Source organism: Danio aesculapii, chromosome 22 (assembly GCF_903798145.1).
Source record: "Danio aesculapii chromosome 22, fDanAes4.1, whole genome shotgun sequence".
Classification (NCBI taxonomy): domain Eukaryota; kingdom Metazoa; phylum Chordata; class Actinopteri; order Cypriniformes; family Danionidae; genus Danio; species Danio aesculapii.
The window spans coordinates 36,726,978-36,745,608 of NC_079456.1; the positions used below are offsets into that span (position 1 = coordinate 36,726,978).

The 18,631-nt window shown below is 36.9% G+C and overlaps 1 protein-coding gene across 1 annotated transcript; it reads left to right on the top strand.

Annotated features, from left to right (window-relative positions):
- Positions 1-3,604: 3,604 nt before the first annotated feature.
- Positions 3,605-17,728, top strand: LOC130215785 (rho GTPase-activating protein 19-like). The gene is made up of 10 exons (XM_056447626.1): positions 3,605-3,611; positions 6,587-6,667; positions 7,209-7,418; positions 8,636-8,862; positions 8,941-9,027; positions 12,303-12,368; positions 12,448-12,624; positions 14,922-15,020; positions 16,900-17,025; positions 17,654-17,728. Exons 1-9 carry the CDS (start codon positions 3,605-3,607, stop codon positions 17,005-17,007), a joined length of 1,062 nt encoding a protein of 353 aa, XP_056303601.1. The 3' UTR covers positions 17,008-17,025; positions 17,654-17,728.
- The last annotated feature ends 903 nt before the right edge of the window (positions 17,729-18,631 follow it).

Genomic DNA, 18,631 nt, shown 5'->3' on the forward strand with positions numbered 1-18,631 from the left:
TTAAAGGATTAAAAGAGTCACCTCATCCACCACCCTGATTGGTCACACCTGGGCTCTTTTCCACAATACTGCCATTACAGCCCATGTCCCAGGCGACGCTAGTCTACATGTGTGCGCAAATGTATATTTCCACTACAAGTTTACACCTGATAATATAAAGAGAGCCATGCTTTAGATGTGCTAATTATTGTGTTCATGGTTTTAACTTCCAATTGTTAGGTATCTATATATTCGGCCTGTGCGTTGGTTTTTGAAAGGGGTATAGGAAGACTGTAATAATCTCATGACATTCAGGGACAAAATATTGAGATATTAATGAGCTTTCTTTACCGTCTTTACCCTTTCCTTGTTGCTGACACACTAAATTTTTTGGAAGTTTTGAATGATCAGAATTGAATGATCAGAATTGAATGATCAGGAAACCTTTTTTTTCCTATATATTTGCTTGTGAATGCAAACATCTGATCAGCTAATTAACAGTAACAGAGTTGACAGTAGCAGTGTCGACAGTAACAGAGTCGACATTAACAGAGTCGACAGTAACAGAGTCGACATTAACAGAGTTGACAGTGATGGTTACAGAGTCGATGGTAACAGTCGAGGGTAACAGAGTCGACAGTAACAGAGTCGACAGTAACAGAGTTGACAGCAACAGAGTTGACAGCAACAGAGTCTACAGTAACAGAGTTGAAAGTAACAGAGTCGACAGTAACAGGGTTGACAGCAACAGAGTCGACAGTAACAGAGTTGAAAGTAAGAGAGTTGGCGGTAACAGAGTCGATGGTAACAGAGCTGACGGTAATGGTAACAAAGTCGATGGTAACACTCAAGGTTAACAGAGTCGACAGTAACAGAGTTAACAGTAACGTTCGACAGTAACAATTGACAGAACAGAGTCTACAGTAACAGTTGACAGTACAGAGTCGACAGTAACAGAGTCTACAGTGACAGAGTTGACAGTATCAGTTGAAAGTAAAAGAGTCGGCTATGATAGAGTCGATGATAACAGCGCTGACGGTAATGGTAATAGAGTCGAGGGTAACAGAGTCGACGGTAAACAGTGAAGGTAACTGTAACATAGTCAACGGTATCAATGTCGGTGGTAATAGAGTCGGCGGTAACGGTAACAGAGTTAACAGTAACAGTCAACGGTAACAGAGTCGATGGTAACAGAGTTGACGGTAACAAAGCCGACGGTAAAGGTAACAGAGTCGACGGTATCAAAGTCAACAATAACAGAGTCTGCGGTAACGGTAACAGAGTCAACAGTAACAGTCAATGGTAACAGAGTTGATGGTAACAGAGTTGACGGTAACAGAGCCGACGGTAAGGTAACAGAGTCGACGGTATCAAAGTCAGCAATAACAGTTGACGGTAACAGAGCCAATGGTAAAGGTAACAGAGTCGACGGTATCAAAGTCGACAGTAACAGTCCATTGTAACAAAATCGATGGCAAAGTTACACTGTAAAAAATACTGTACAATTTACAGCAACTTACTGGCAATTTTCGCAACAAAAATTGCCAGTAAGTTACTGTAAATTTTGAGTAAATTGCAAATAATAATTTACAGTGCATCAATTACAGTTAATCAACAGTAACAGTCGACGTAACAGAGTCATTGGTACAGAGTCGATGGGTAACAGAGTTGACGGTAACAGAGCCGATGGTAAAGGTAACAGAGTCGACGGTATTAAAGTCGACGGTAACAGAGCCGATGGTAAAGGTAACAGAGTCGACGGTATCAAAGTCGACAATAACAGAGTCTGCGGTAACAGAGTCGACTGTAACAGTCCACTGTAACAGAGTCGATGGCAAAGTTACACTGTAAAAAATACGGGTACAAAAATTGCCAGTAAGTTACTGTACATTTTTGAGTAAATTGCAGTTAATAATTTACAGTGCGCTTGTAAATTTAGTCTTATTGGCAACCTAAATGGCCAGTATGCTACTATATATTTTACAGTATTTTACAGCTCCCTTAAGCAAATATTTTTTTCTGATTGTCTACAAAAAACCCCACTGTTGTACAATAACTTGCCTAATTACCCTAACTTTACCCTAATTAACCTAGTTAAGCCTTTAAATGTCACTTTAAGCTGTATAGAAGTGTCTTGAAGATATCTAGTCAAATATTATTTACTGTCATCATGACAAAGAGAAAATAAATCAGTTTAAATCAATTAGAAAGATTAGAATCAAATTATAAATCAATTAGAGATGAGTTATTAAAACTATTATAGAAATGTGTTAAAAATGTTAAACAGATATTGGGGGGAAACTTTACAGGGGGTCTTCAACTGTATCAGAGACATTTATTGATCATGTTTAGCTTATTTAGATTTAACAGTTTAATCTTTCCTATTATTTCTGAAGGGACTGAACTCAAACAACCTCACGCACATTGGCAAGGATGACTTCGCTGGCCTGAAGCACCTCCGAATTTTGTATGTATTTTCTTTTTTTAATCTTAATACTCCTCAGTATTGTTATATGTTGTAATGTCTAAATGTTCAGACGTTTAATGTAATCCCGAAGACAGCCAGGAGGCAGACTAAAGGAGGTCAAGAGCACATTTAACATGTAAACATCCTTTAACATGTAAATAGTTGTCTTGTTTTTTAAAGGACAGTTTTGTGCAGTGGGTGAATCTGTGAATCTGTTTGTCATCTCTGTTCTGCATATTTCTGTATTTATACTAAATTAAATTGGATCTTGCATTACTTTATCAATCTACACAGGCACCTCATGGACAACCAGATTGTCTCCATTGACAGAGGAGCCTTCAGTGATCTGAAGGAGCTGGACAGACTGTGAGTTTTTCCTTCTTTCCTCAGGCTTTGATATGATCGTTTTAGTGTTTCACCCTCAGGTTCTGTTAGAATGGTCTAATATTAGAACTCCCAGGGCCCCCAGTGCAATATTAATGATGGTCATTTTTAAAATTAACTCTCGTTTTTACATTTAAGAGGCTTTTAATTGGCTCCTATAGCCTAATAATTAAGGAATAAAATCCAGTGCTGAGATATTACTGAAAATTAAACTCATGCCTTTTAGAGGTATGATTTGAATCCAGTCTATTAAAGCTATAGAATTCAATTCCCATCATGCATTTCAACTTAAACTCTTAATGAGTAGAAATAATGTCTAAACTAAGTGAGTCTGGGGTCATCCGTATATTGAACATTTTAAATGTAAAAAAATTTAAGGGACAGTTGATCTAAAATATTTTATCTGAACAGAAGAAGATACTTTGAATAATGTTACAAACATGTAACCATTGACTTCCATAGCATTTGTTTTTCCTACTATGGATGTCAGTGGTTACAACTTTCATCATTCATCAACATATCTTTTTTTAAAAAAAAAAAACTCAAAAGTTTACAAGTTACACTGTAAAAATACTGTGCAATTTACAGCAACCAAAATTGCCAGTAAGTTACAGTAAATTTTACAGTAAATTGTAATTATTAGTTTGCAGTGTGCTTACAAATTCAGTCTTACTTTCAACTAAAACGGCCTGTAAGTTACTGTACATTTTACAGTAAATTGTAGTTATTAATTTACATTGCACTTGTGAATTTGCAGTTTTGCTGGTATCCAAAATGGCCTGTAAGTTACTGTACATTTTACAGTACTTATTTTTACTGTGTAGCTAAATTAGCAAGTACATTTTTGTTGTAATTTATAATGTGCTTGTAAATTTACAGTCTTACTGGCAACCAAAATGGCCAGTCAATTACAGTGAATTTTACAGTAAATTGTAATTATCAATTTACAGTGCACTTGTAAATTTGCAGTCTTGCTGGTATCCAAAATGGGCTGTAAGTTACTGTAAATTTTACAGTGAATTGTAAGCTCCTTCAACTTCCTGAAACGCAAGGTCAGAAGAATTTTAAAGATGGCTTTTATTAGCTATGTTTCAACTTGAGTGAGCGAAAAACATCCTGTGAGTAAACGAGAGAGAGTGAGATCTAGGTTTGGTTTGAACCGAACATTAGATATATGGAGCTGTAATGTGTTCAAATCCAGTCTGGAGGCTCCTCTTAGCTGTGTGTTTATCTGAAAAGAACTGCACCAACTGCAAATAAACTATTGAATGTTGCTGCATGGTCTTTTATACTACACTACCTGACAAAAGTCTTGTCGTCGATCCCAGTTGTAAGAGCAACAAATAATAACTTGACTTGTAGTTGATCATTTGTAAAAGTCTCAGAAGTTGGATTTTTCCCATGAATAATCTGTTGAGCTGCATCCCAATCATCACCAATACTGCTGAAGACCTACTGGAACCGGCATGGAGCCAAGATTCTCCCAGAAACCAGTCAAGTTTGGTGAAGGAAACATCATGGTTTGGGGTTCCGTTCAGTATGGGGGCGTGCGAGAGATCTGCAGAGTGGATGATCAACATCAACAGCCTGAGGTATCAAGACATTTGAGCTGCCCATTACATTACAAACCACAGGAGAGGGACAATTCTCCAGCAGGATAGCGCTCCTTCTCATACTTCAGCCTCCACATCAAAGCTCCTGAAAGCAAAGAAGGTCAAGGTGCTCCAAGATTGGCCAGCCCAGTCACCGGACATGAACATTATTGAGCATGTCTGGGGTAAGATGGAGGAGGAGGCGTTGAAAATGAACACAAAGACTCTTGATGAACTCTGGGAGTCCTGCAAGAAGGCTTTCTTCACCATTCCAGACGACTTTATTAATCAGTGATTTGAGTCATGTCAGAGATGTATGGATGCAGTCCTCCAAGCTCATGATGGAGTCAGACACAATATTCATTCTGTTTCCACTGCAGCATGACCACATATTCTATACTGGACATTATTGAAGGTTCAGTGAGCAGACTTTAGTCTAAGCAGAGTCAGACCTTACTGTCCTAATGAAATCATTAATAATCAAGACATGATCATATTTTATTGTGCTCAAATAAGCCTCATCTAGAGGCCTTTACCTTTCATATAAGCCACTTCTGATACCAAATGATCCACTAGAAGTCAAAAAAGATCAAAATCAGGCTGATATTTTGTAGTCTGAAAAAGACAGCCTTGGATAGAAAACATAACTATCGACTGTAGTCCCTTTTGGTGGTCTTTATTCAGTCTCAGCCTCAAGTGACCATAAATTCTGCTAAGCTCTACATATTTACCACCGCTCCACTGTCTGTGTGCCTTTGAGCTTATTATAAAGGCAGCAGTGATCATCCTGTGGGGAGATTTCAGACTCCATTGATAGAAACTATTGAATAAGCTTCATCGTGAGAATTACGTCATCTGTGTTTGGGAAGGTCTGTGAAGTTACTGATTGCTTTTCAAGTTAGTTTTTCCGCCGTAGGCTCCTGCTATTGACCGCTCGGCTCTCGATTTATTGAGGTTATTAGTAATGGGCCAAACAAAAGCCAAGAGCGGACTGGTTACTTAATGTGATCGACAGTGTTTGGTTTCTAAATCGAATGAAAACACAATCTAAATTAGAGTTAATTCAAGTTGGGAAATACATTCATTAATTCCTAATGTCCCTTCTGATATGCAGATGATTCAGTAGTGCATTTAATTATTTAATAAATTCATCAAAAATGTAGTTTTTGAAAATGCTAATTTGTTATTTAATATTATTTAAGAATATGGGTTCTTTTATTTATTTATTTATTTATTTATTTATTTATTTATTTATTTATTTATATGTGTATAAAGAAGATAATCTCTCTCTCTCTCTCTCTCTCTATCTATCTATCTATCTATCTATCTATCTATCTATCTATATATATATATATATATATATATATATATATATATATATATATATATATATATATATATATATAGAGATATATATATATATATATATATATATATATATATATATATATATATATATATATATAGATATATATATACTCTTTTATTCAGCAAGAAATGATGATTTCAATTTTTTTTATATTGATTTTAAATTGGTTATCGTCACCACCTGGGAATAATTTTTCTAAAGGAGCTGTTGACATGGAATTGAACCAGATTTTGGTAAAAACCTAAACAATAGAAACATTAAAAAAAAAAAAAACAAATCTGAAAAATTAGCAATGTGTATTTACGTTCTTGTATCATTCCATAGTTCTGAACTACTGAAATGTATTTAATACTTTATATAAAGTATTTTTTAATGATGCCTCTCATGTGGAGAATGAAGTCAGATTTATTTATTTTTTCCCCTGCAGACTTTAACAGAGTGTAAAAATCTTGATGGTTCTGTGAGTTTCGTCTATCAAATCTTATCTTAATTTGTATTCTCTATTGGATTCGAGTCAGGTGATTGGCTGGGCCAATTTTTTTCTTTCTCTGAAAGCATCTGAGAGTCTCCTTGGCTGTGTTGTGGATCATTGTCTTGCTGAAATGTCCACCCTGGGTTCATCTGCTAATGTAGATGTTGGACTGAAGCAGCTGATATTTATTTACACTGAGGAAGGGCAGAAGGGTTGCTGAAGAACTACTGAGAGATTTAATAAAAAAAAAATAATTTTATGTATTCGAGAAGGGTTACATTCTTTTGGAAGAGGTGTTGACTGGTTCTCGTATTTATTTTCAGACAAAGGTGTTGTGTTTGGCATGCCCCTCACAGAAGAAGGAATAGCCCAGATATATCAGCTCATCGCTTACCTCAGCAAAAGTAAGTGCATGTCATTTAAGTTAATGACTCAATGGGACAATTCACCTAAAAATAAAAATTCTGTCCTCATTTACTCCACTTCACTCCACTTGTTCAAAACTTGTTTTTTTCTTTCTTCTGTTGAACACAAAAGAAGATATCGTGAAAAATGCTGGTTAATTTTTTGTCCTCCTATTATAGAAGTCGATGGGTAAACCAGCATTTTTAAAGATTATCTTCTTTTTCTGTTCAACAGAAGAAAAAAACTCAAACAGGATTTAAAACTAGTGAATTTTTTTATTTTTATTAATTTATTATTTTTTGTTATATCGTGCAGCCCTAGTACAAGGTTACAAACAATTACATGATACAGAAGTACTGGGAGAACAGTTTATAGTTCAGATATAAACACTGATGTTTATGATAAAGATGAAATCACTGTTTATTGCAACTTCACTCAGTTGTTCAATCCGTGACTCAAACCGTGGCGTTATCTGAGCCGTGAGATTTGTGGTCCGTTACACCACTAATAAGAGATGCTTGGCTGATTGTTTTCCTGCAGATCTCCATGTGCAGGGTCTGTTTCGTGTTCCTGGGAACAGTCTGAGGCAGCAGACGCTGAGAGAGCAGCTCAACAGCGGAGCCGATATCGACTTCGCCGCCGGTGACTTTCATCCCAATGACGTGGCCACGCTCCTCAAGAGCTTCCTGGGGGAACTGCCGGAGCCCCTGCTGACCCACCGCCACCTGCACGCTCACCTGAAGATCACAGGTTCATCAGCCACACTTTATGCTGTCTTCTACATCATCAGCTGCGTTTCTGTTCCTCTTGCACTGAATGAAATTTAACACTAAATTGTCCATAGTGTATATGTGTGAATGAGTGTGTATGGATGTTTCCTGGTACTGGGTTGCAGCTGAAAGGGCATCCACTGTGTAAAACATATGCTGGATGAGTTGGCGGTTCATTCCGCTGTGGTGACCCTTGATGAATAAAGGGACTAAGCCGAAAGTTTTGAAAATGACACATTGGAAACACTATCATCACTCTGATCTCAGTAAACAGTTGGTCTAGTATAGGTTTCCAAGTTTCATCAACAGATTAATATCGTTATTTATTATAAATCGTAATCTCTCTATTGGATATTTACCAGCTCTTTAAGCTATTCATCAAATATTGGTATAGTATCCTGATTCCATCTCTGTAAAATCAATTTCTTTGCAAGAACTATGTACTGTTGTTCAAACCAATAGACCATTTCAGTCTGCTGATGATGTCGTTGGCCCATGAACATTTCCTGCTTGTTGACAAACTATTTCATAACTCATAACATTATCAATATGTGGACTAGGGCTGCAGCTGCACAGTATATTGCAAAATTATCGTAAATAGTATGCAATATAGCTATTGCAGATGTGTGATAAACAACCAATGAATAAAGTAAATGTAATTTATCTAAATTTGACCAATCAGATGGGGGCTTACTAACTTTATCCCTGCCTCCCGAGTAGTTGCAGTTCTGGGTTAGGGTTGGGGGTTGGACTAGAGTTCTAGGTTAGGGTTAGGAGCGGGCCAAAGATGAACCCAGAGCTGAAAAATAAACACTAATAGCCGAGTCGAGATAAGAGAAAAAATAACAACAGCCAATCAGAGTTCATTGTGTTTTAAACACTAAATGTTTACAACTTGACTCTTAGTCTAAATTTGAATGAATCATAGTTATTAATTAATGTTTCTAATAAAATGTTATATAGTAAGAAATAATGTTATTGCGATACTCAAAACGATATCGCCTATTTTTTCCAGCTCTAATGTGGACCTTTTTGAATTCTTTAAAGCTATGGAAATTACAAATTTAAAACCGGAGCTGCGTTAGAACCATTGTTGTTATTTACATCCCTCAAAAAGGTGTAAAATCCCTTACAAAGTGTAACCCCCAATAACACCACCTTTGATCTCGGAAACGGGTCTTTATTAACTCTCGACAGAAATGACCACGTTTGACGATGAAGGCAACAAGACGAGTTTTCCGGATAAGGAGCGTCAGATCGAGGCCCTGCAGCTCCTCCTTCTGCTTCTTCCCACCGCCAATCGAACACTCCTCAAGCTGCTGCTGGACTTGCTCTACCACACCGCCAAACAGCAGGACAAAAATAAGATGTCTGCGCACAACCTGGCACTCATGTTCGGCCCACACGTCATCTGGCCCAAGAATGTACGTCACCGGCTTTCTTTTAAATCATTCAATGTTCAAGCATGTGTTTTACATGTTGTTCTTTGTGTCTGTCTTCAGATGAATGCCAGTGACCTTCAGGAGAACCTGAAGAAGCTCAACAGCGGGATGGCGTTTCTAATCAAACACTCACAGAAGATCTTTAGGGTGCTTTTTCAGATCAAACCTTTTCTCAATGCAGCCTATTTATGTGCATATAATGATTAGACGGAAAGTAAATAGTTATTAGCCCGCCTGTTTATTTTTTTTCCCCAATTTCTGTTTAACGTAGAGCAGATTTCTTCAACACATTTCTAATCATAATAGTTTTAATAACTCATCTCTAATAACTGATTTATTTTATCTTTGTCATGATGAAAGTAAATAATACTAGAGTAGATATTCTTCAAGATACTAGTATTCAGCTTAAAGTGACATTTAAAGGCTTAACTAGGTTAATTAGGGTAACTAGGCAGGTTAGGGTAATTAGGCAAGTTATTGTATAATGATGGTTTGTTCTGTAGACTATTGAAAACCAATATAGCTGAAAGGGGCTAATAATATTGACCTTAAAATGGTTTTAAAAAATTAAAAACTGCTTTTTTTTTAGCCGAAATAAAACAAATAAGACTTTCTCCAGAAGAAAAAATATTATCAGACATACTGTGAAAATTTCTTTGCTCTGTTCAACATCATTTGGGAAATATTTAACAAAGAAACACAAATCCAAAGGGGGGCTAATAATTCTGACTTAGACTGCACATTTATTTGCACCTTGCTGCTCTGCAAAGCAAAACTCTTTCTGCTGCTTCTATCTGAGATCCTGTCTTTTCAGTCATGACCTAAAGTTCACAAGCATAGGTGAGAGTAGGAATGTAGATTAACCAGTAAATCGAGAGCTTTGCCTTTTAGCTTAGCTCCTTTACTACAACGAACCGGTACATTGACCCCATTACTTCTGCCGCTGCAATGATCCACCAATCAATCTCACGCTGCATCCTTCCCTCACTCGTGAACAAAACCCCAAGATGAGTGAACTTCTCCACCTGGGGTAAAGACTTTCCTCCAATAGGAAATTGAAATGGGCTTGGAGGTGCTGATTCTCATCCTCCTCGGCCGCAAACCGCCCTAGTGCATGCTGAAGGTCCACGTCCGATGAAGCCAACAGAACAGCATCATCTGCTAATAACAGAGATGAAATCCTGGGGTCCCTCCAGCCTAAGACTGTGCCTAGAAATTCTGTCCATAAAAATTATGAACCGAACAGGTGACGAAGTGCAGCCCTGCCGGAGTCCAACATGCACTGGAAACAAGTCTGACTTATTGCCGGCAATACGAACCAGACTCCTCTGTTCATACAGGGACCGGACAGCCCTAAACAGAGCGCCTCTGCCCCTATACTCCCAGAGCATCCTCCACAGAATGCCACAAGGGACATGGTCTAATGCCTTCTCCAAGTCCACAAAACACATGTGGACTGGTTAGGCACACTCCGTCGAGCACCCTGGTGAGGGTATAGAGCTGGTTCAGTGTACCACGCCCGGGACAAAATCTGCATGGTTCCTCCTTGATTTGAGGTTCAACCATCGGCCAGATCCTCCTCTCCAGTACCCTGATGTAGAATTTTCCAGGGAGGCTGAGGACTGTTCAACCTTCTGCACAAGCTCAGGCTCCTTCCTTTCCAGTGAGGTGACATTACATGTCCCAAGAACCAATTTCTGTGCATCACAATTGAGTTGTCGTGGTACTGACCTTCAACCACCACCCATTCCACAATGCACCGGCCCCTTACGGCTCCCCCTGCTGGTGGTGGGCCTGCAGGAGGATGGTCTCACATCGCTCCTTTGGGTTGAGTCTGGCTGGGTTCATGGAATAAAACCCGGCGACCAGGTGCTCTCATATGAGCCCCAACCCCAGTCCTGGCTCCAGGGTAGGGCCCTGTCTGCGCCATACTGGGTGACTTCATGGTCCTCCGTTTTATACTCATAATGGGGTTTTGAACCGTACTTTGTCTGACCTGTCACCTAAGACCTTTTTTCCTTGAGAGACCCCTACCAAGGGGCATTAGCCCCAGACAACACTGCTCTTATGCTGTTCACACCAGATGCGGCACACACGGATAAAACACTCTATTCGCACGTAAATAGACAAATGAACATTTTTAATTTACTTGCTTTATTTATTTACTCGTAAAATGCGCTAAATCCACTCATCAAATTCACATCACAGTAGATGCGGATTTGTGTCATGGGCGGAGCTTCTCTCTGCCCGGTGGCTCTAGCTTCTTTGCTAAATGGCGAACATGGATTTTATTGAGAGAATAGCTGTGTTTATGTGCTTTATGAAGGCTGAAAAACAGCATCGATTCGTTTGCAAATGTCTGCTGAAGTTCAGATTTTCAAACTCAGATTTTCCAACTCAACTTGCGGCGCTTCATTCGCCCCAATTGCATCATTCGCGCCGCCTCATTCACGTGTATCGCGTGCAGGATGTCTATTCGCATCTTTGCATTGACTTATCATAATCACTCGCGTTTGACGCTACTTTCGCGTCTGGTGTGAACTCAGCATTAAAATGGCACTCAGGCACTCAGACGCCCTCCACCACGATAAGGTGGCAGTTCATGGAGGATTTTTAAATGATTATTATTGTTGTTATTATTATTCCAGCCTTGGTTTAAAAAAAAAAGTATTTATATTTTGGTTGATTTTGAACTTAATATTAATTACATTTATTTTTTTTGTTTTATTTTATTTATATTATTTTGCCATTAAAAAACATATATATTTTCTTTAGTTTTAATTTATCTTTAGATTAGGTTTAGTGCGAGTTTAGTTATGTTGTTCAACGTAAATGTATTTGTTGCTTTTGCAAAGACAATTGTAGCTTTAATCGTATTTGTGATGTTTTGATAATCGCTCTGCCCTAATTTGATATAAATATATATATATATTAAATAGTTATATAATAGTTCTATATTTATTAGATTTTTTTTTTCTTTAGTTATTTTATTATTTATACATAAACTCATTGATTTAAATGAAAAGAAACATGATTTATTTTATGCAATCATTGTAATTTGTATGAAATTTCAATTTATTATTATATTATAATTCCATGAAAGTATATAATATTCTGTTAAAATTTGACTTTTTAATATTTATTTAGCTTTTTTTTACCTTATTGAAACATATTGAAGAATTGAAATACCCTAGACTTAAAGAATTATTGAAGAATTAAAATAAGCTACCCAGGATAAAATTTCTAAAGATGCTTTGTTGATCTATGTTTAATGGTCTGATATGTATATGAGTTTATATGATTTTACTTTTTGTGTCAGCTAACAGGAGCAACACTGCTGTCATTCATTTATTCATTGTTTAAAGGAAATTTTAAACCCTGTAATTAAAGTCAAATCATTTTGTTGTTGTCTTGTTATAAAGGCTCCAGCATATCTGAGAGAACATGCCAGACTCCAGTTCGCAAACACCAAAATCCTTCAATCCAAGGTTTGTGCTGTTTATGCTTGTTCTGCATTCAACTCAGACTCCTAAATCAGCACACGTCAATGCTCTGCTGTTGTTGTAGGATGATCTGGAGCTGTTGTCTGTCAGTGGCTCTCCGTTCATCAGCGCGTGTAAGAGGAGCGGAGAGAGAGTTCGCTTAGACTCAGATAACCACACAGAAGAGGCGCTGAAAGAGCTATGCAGACACGTCTCGGATAACATGCCTAACTCCGCCAAGAAGAAGAAGCTCATCAGACAGGTCTGCTCATTTTTTCTTATTCTGTAGTTCCTTTTATTATGACGTCTGCTAGAGCCATGTCAAAATGAACCCCAATTTTGATGAAAATAATACTCTGTAGTGTGTGCAAATCATATTAGCACTTGGTCTGTGATTTACTCTGACTCTTAAACAAGTCAATAACTCTGAATTCTGAATTTTCATAAGCCCCCTATTTTAAAATGTTCTCTTTGTCATATAGAAACCCTGTTCAATAATTAAACAAATAGCAGCAATGACTGCTGCATGAGATGAAAACCTACATTTCTGATAGTTACAATAGTTGACCCTTGTGTGCTGTTCAAATTGACTACCCTTTCATTATGTTGGGGGCTGTTTTTGCCCCATTGACTTCCATTATAATCACATTTTTTTAGTTGCAAAGCCATGACCATATAATCATGCATTCCTGATTGTTGGTGGTTTTCCCTTTTGGGAAGAGGTAAAATGAGTAATTTTACTGTTGATCATCAGTTGGCAGCATTAACCCTTTAGATAGGCCTGTGCGAAAACGTTTCTGGTTTTTATATGGAGTTCTGTGGAGTAAAACAGCAGATTATAGTGTGTGAGAGCATAAATACACTTACTATGTTCTGAGAGCTGAGCTTCTTGATTTGATTTCCTCAGACATATCAAGATAAGTGCGCAAAGGTCTCTCTAACGCCCCGTTTACACTAATACATTTTAGTTTTAAAATGCATAAGTTTTGCTACGGTTACGCCACCCGGCCACACTACCCCGGAGTTTTCGAGCGCCGGAAATGGAGCGTTTTGAAAACGCTGAAGGGGCTGTTTTCATTTTAAAACGTTTCTGCTCCGTGTCAGTGTGGATGTGGGAAAACTGAGACATCTGAAAATCTGAAAAATCTGATTGGGTTTTTTTTCTCAATGTTAAGTAGCTTAAACAAAGTTCAGTCTTGCATTCTCTCCTTGTAAGTTCAGACTTCGCAAAATATGGCAAACAAACTCCAGAGGACACGTCAGGTAAATCTTCAAAGGGAACGGTGTACTGTATAACCTCATTCACATCACCCTGGCTACGTTGTTTCACTTTCTTAGCAATAAAATGAAGACATGATATAAGGAACTGCCTATTTTCATTTTGATATTAGCAACTTAACTGACACCAGAAATGTTGAGGCCCCTTACAGTCTCCGATATGTTACCAATTACAGATAAACTACACACAGCAGACATTTAGTCCTTATTTGGGTTCAAAAACAACACACAACATATAACCTACAGTCAGAGCAAACCTGTCATCTGCATCTTTAATTCTTCACCAGCACATGTGACCTCTGTTAGAGAGTAATTCTGTCATCCCGAGTTCATAATAGTCCAAAAGGCGATGATAAACATGGCAGTTTGTTCATGATTAATGTTGCTGAAAGAATCATTCGCTCCTTTGTATTTTCGCGTTTGTCCGTTTCTGAAAGGATCGGATGTCAGAAGCGCTTCAATAATCACTCGCACGTTATTATCATCAGTCGAAAAAGTTTGTTAATTCAAATATAAATGAGCGGCGAGCTCACGCGAGTAAGTCAAACCGCTCACACTTTGATGGCCTTGTGAACGACTACGGGGCACAGGGCAGTTCTGCTCTTCTTGGCTTTGTGGCTGTTCATCAAGACAACAACAAGGTTTGTTTGAGTTCGGGACGATCATAACTCGTTATTATATGTAAATAGATCTCGGCTGCTTGTTTATGCGCTGGTGACGTTTCTCTGTAAACCAATAGCTTTCGGCTGTGCGTCTAGCTCCGCCTTTTGTACCCTTTTATTGTGCTAGTTACCCTTTGCAAAGAGTACCCAAAAAGTGGTATGGTACGGTTCACTTTTGGGTATCTTTTGACAATAGAAACGGCCATAAAAGCGTACTGAACCGGACCGTACTGTAGCACTCAATAATAGCACGCCAAAAAAAAGATCTGAAACACAGAAAATTGTGTCCAAATTAATCCTCAAAATTATCCCAGAGTTGGATGAAAACATCCTCAACAGCACACAAGGGTTTAAAAAGAAGTATGAAGAGTATTAAACTACTCTATTGCTTTTTTTAGGGGAAACTCAAATAAGACTAAGCACTGACTTTATTAAGTGTATCTAATTCTAATGCCCATACATATTGCTAATTAAAATATTTTCACCAGCTGCTCATTCTGTTAGTCTTTATTTGCCCTGTAATTAAAGATTTTGATCTAGATAGATAAAGATTTTGAAGTCTTTTTTTAATTCTGTGTGATTTGACTTGTAATCCTGCTGTTTGTGTTGCTGATTCCAGCTTGGCAAGCCGTCGACCCCTGGGACACCTGTCAATGAGAACCTGACGCTTAGCAGTAAGAAACACGCGCGCTCGCGCTCCTTCGGCGGTCTCATCAAGGTCAGAGCTCTTTCTCTCTCTCTGCTTTAATTAAACCACAGATGAGCTTCACACATCAGTTATTAAATGACAGTGGCGTCTTTGCAAAGTCCAGTCGGCTCAATCCTTGATTTTCACTGTAATCGGGGCGTTTGCAGTGTCTTAAAAAATATTAAAAGTTAATAAGTCAAATCAAAGAAATGTAAGGCCCTTAAAGTACTGAAAACTCCTAAATGCTATTTTACAAGGTATTAAGTTTTGTAGGATTTTTGATTATACATTATAGATGCATGCTAAAGCTTGTCTGAATTTAATCTGCAAATATTGGGATGCTGTGTAGTTAATAAACCCGATAAAATCCTGCTAGATTTGACATACTGCAGTAACCAAGGAAACACTGTTATTCCTGCTGTTCTATTGGCGCCACCTGCTGGATTGGCATTTTTATTCAGTATATGAATAGGGATTTCATCCACTCTGGAGTGATTTTGAGTCTTAATTTGACTCTCGGTGTTTCAGCTAGCAGAATGATTTTTGGTGATTAATCTTATTTTGACACACATTTTGAGAAAAGGCTTTGAACGATACACTCAGGGCAAATTTACTAACCCTTAATTTTGTTCAGGATGAAAACATCCTCTGAATTAACAATCCATCTCAATAAAACTTACATTTTTTTAATATTATTTTTTTTTTTGCAAAGAGATCTAATTTACTATAGCTGTTTGACTTTTTTACAGCAATTACTCTTAATTAAATTCCCTAATCGGAAAAAAAAAATTAAGAAATAATTACACAATTCCTCATGATAATAACAAATCAACATCTCTTTACATGATACATTAAACTCAATCAATTTGGACCAAAAGTCAACAAATGTATATGTTGGATTATTTATGTCATTGTCTCCATAATAAATAAACTTTTAACAATGTTAAACTTGTCATAAGAAAAGGAAAGGAAATACTATGTTGAAAAAAGTGTATATGACCAGAGTTTTCTTGTTTTGGCACATTAAAATATGTCACTAAGAAATAATTACATTAGATTTTTTTTTTCTAATGTCCCCGACTAAACCCTTAGAAATAATCATTAGTGTTTAGCCTAGTATAAGTCAAAAATGTCATTTATAATGGTCTTAAATTTGACTTGATTAAACCTGCAGAAACCCTGATCTAGCTACCCAATCTGGCCATTAACATACAATCATACAGCAATGTATTAAATTCTAATCATTTTTTTGATAGGGCAAGTGAAAATCTTTTCCAGCTGGAATATTCGAAAAACTCCTTAGCATTTAGCCTTGTACAAGTCTAAAATTTCATCCATAATTGTCTTTTAAAAGGTTTATTTAACTTAGTGAGACCTGCAGAAACCCTGATTTATCTATGCTGTAGTTTGTTTATTAAATGTCATGCATGATTCTCTCCCCTACACAATCTCCCCAATCAATCTAAAATTAAAAGGGTATTTCCAAACAGAGCTGTTCGAATTATCTGGTGAAATTGTGTGTGTGTATATATGTACATGCATGTATATGTGTTGTCAAAAATATTGAAATATGGATGTTGAAGTATTTAAAGTGGTAATTATGTTAGCTAGGCGAGTTAGTTCATCGGACTAAAAAAAACCTTACAGGAGTTAATGTTGATCTTTTTTATTCTGCCAAAAAGTCTTTTTTAAGAATAAAATATAGTAGTAAAGCCTGGGAAAAAAGGTTGTCATTCGGTTAAACATCACTTGGGAAATATCTGAAAAAGAGCTTCACATTCACAGCAAGGCTAATAATTTTCTCTGTGTGAAAAGCGTCAGATGGTGTTGCATGTAGTAATGACGGGTGCCATTCATTAATGCTTGTTTGCAAGTCAGTAATCAGGTGATTGTGTGTTTTTACTGTCAGAGGAAGGTTTTGGGAGGTCAGCCGGCAGACAGGAGAGGGCGACACGTGTCTCCTCAGAGCGCTGCAGGTTTGGGGAAAGAGAACGTCAGCTCTGAGACAGCCATCTGAACTCCACACTGCCATCAGGTGAGCAGAGGCTGCAATACACACACACCACACCACACACACACACACCTTTCATTTCTTAGATTTTTATTTTTTGTGTTGGCTTTATTGTGCTAATTGGTTTGATTTTTGTTGTGCTTTTTATTATTGCTTTTGGTGTGTTGTTGTTTTTTTATGATGTATTTATTATAGTTATATTATTCTATATTTATACTTTTTTATGCTACTTGGTTGTGGTTTTGTTTTGCTTTCTATTTGGTTTGCTTGTGTTGTTTTTTTTAGTTAAGCTTTTGTATGAATTTGTAATGTTATTGTTATTATTATTGTTGTTGTTGTTGTTATTATTGTTATTATAATTATAATAGATTTTTTTTTAAATATACATATATATATATATATATATATATATATATATATATATATATATATATATATTTATCTATTTATCTATTTATTTATTTATTTATCTATTATTTATTTATCTATTTATTTATTTATCTATTTATTTTTCCAATTTTATTCATTAATTTTTTCTTTTCAAAAGTGTATTAATGTCATTATTATTAGTTTAAATCTGTATATGTATATTATGATTTTAACCCAGTTACAAACTCACTGACTAACTCCTCAAACTCTGCTTCTTTTCCAGTTTCTTTGACACTATTGTGAGTTCTGCCCGGATACAGCAGCCCATCACAGACAACCAGAGGAGATAGGACGCATCATTTAATATTTAACTTATTGCTCTAAATTCTGCATAGTCTTAAAAGGTTCAAGCTAATTTCCATTAATGTGTAAATATTCTTTTTTTCCCATTTTTAATATTGACTGTATAGTTTTAAACTGTTACATCAGGTGCTTGTGGGTGATAAACCACTAGTCAGCTACACTGGGTATTAAAAACTGACCCATGAAAACATAACCACAGTGTGTAAATGTGTAAATATATAAATATATATTTGTGTGTGTGTGTGTGCTAATGTCTGGGCCATGTGTTAACTCCAATTAATCACTCACTTTATGTTGTAGTACAATTTAAAGCAGTGTTTCTCAACCACGTTCCCTGGAGGACCACCAGCACTGCATGTTTTAGGTGTCTCTTTTGTTGGTGACACCCATTACAGGTCTTTCAGCCTCTGCTAATGAGCTGATGATCTCTTTGGTTAAGGAAACATGGAAATCTGCAGAGCTTGTGGTCCTCCAGGAACGTGGTTGAGAAACACTGCTTTAAAGATAGCATTTGTACAGTTTAAAGCAGTGTTTCTCAACCACGTCCCTGAGGACCACCAGCACTGCATGTTTTAGATGTTGCCTTTGTCTGTCACACCCATTACAGGTCTTTCAGTCTCTGCTAATGAGCTGATGATCTGAATCAGGCGTATTTGGTTAAGGAGACATGGAAAATGTGCAGTGCTGGGAGCGTGGTTGAGAAACACTGCTTTAAAGAAAGCATTTACTCCAGAAAGTGTGTGTTACTGTTATTTACAGCATGTGAATTTAGAAAGCGCCGTTTGTTTACATTTATATAGATATTGTCTAAATAACACTGTGAACTTGAGGAATACGGCGTTTGGGATTAAACAGGACGTTAATTTGATGTCTATTTTGTTTTTGGTCGAGTTTTTCA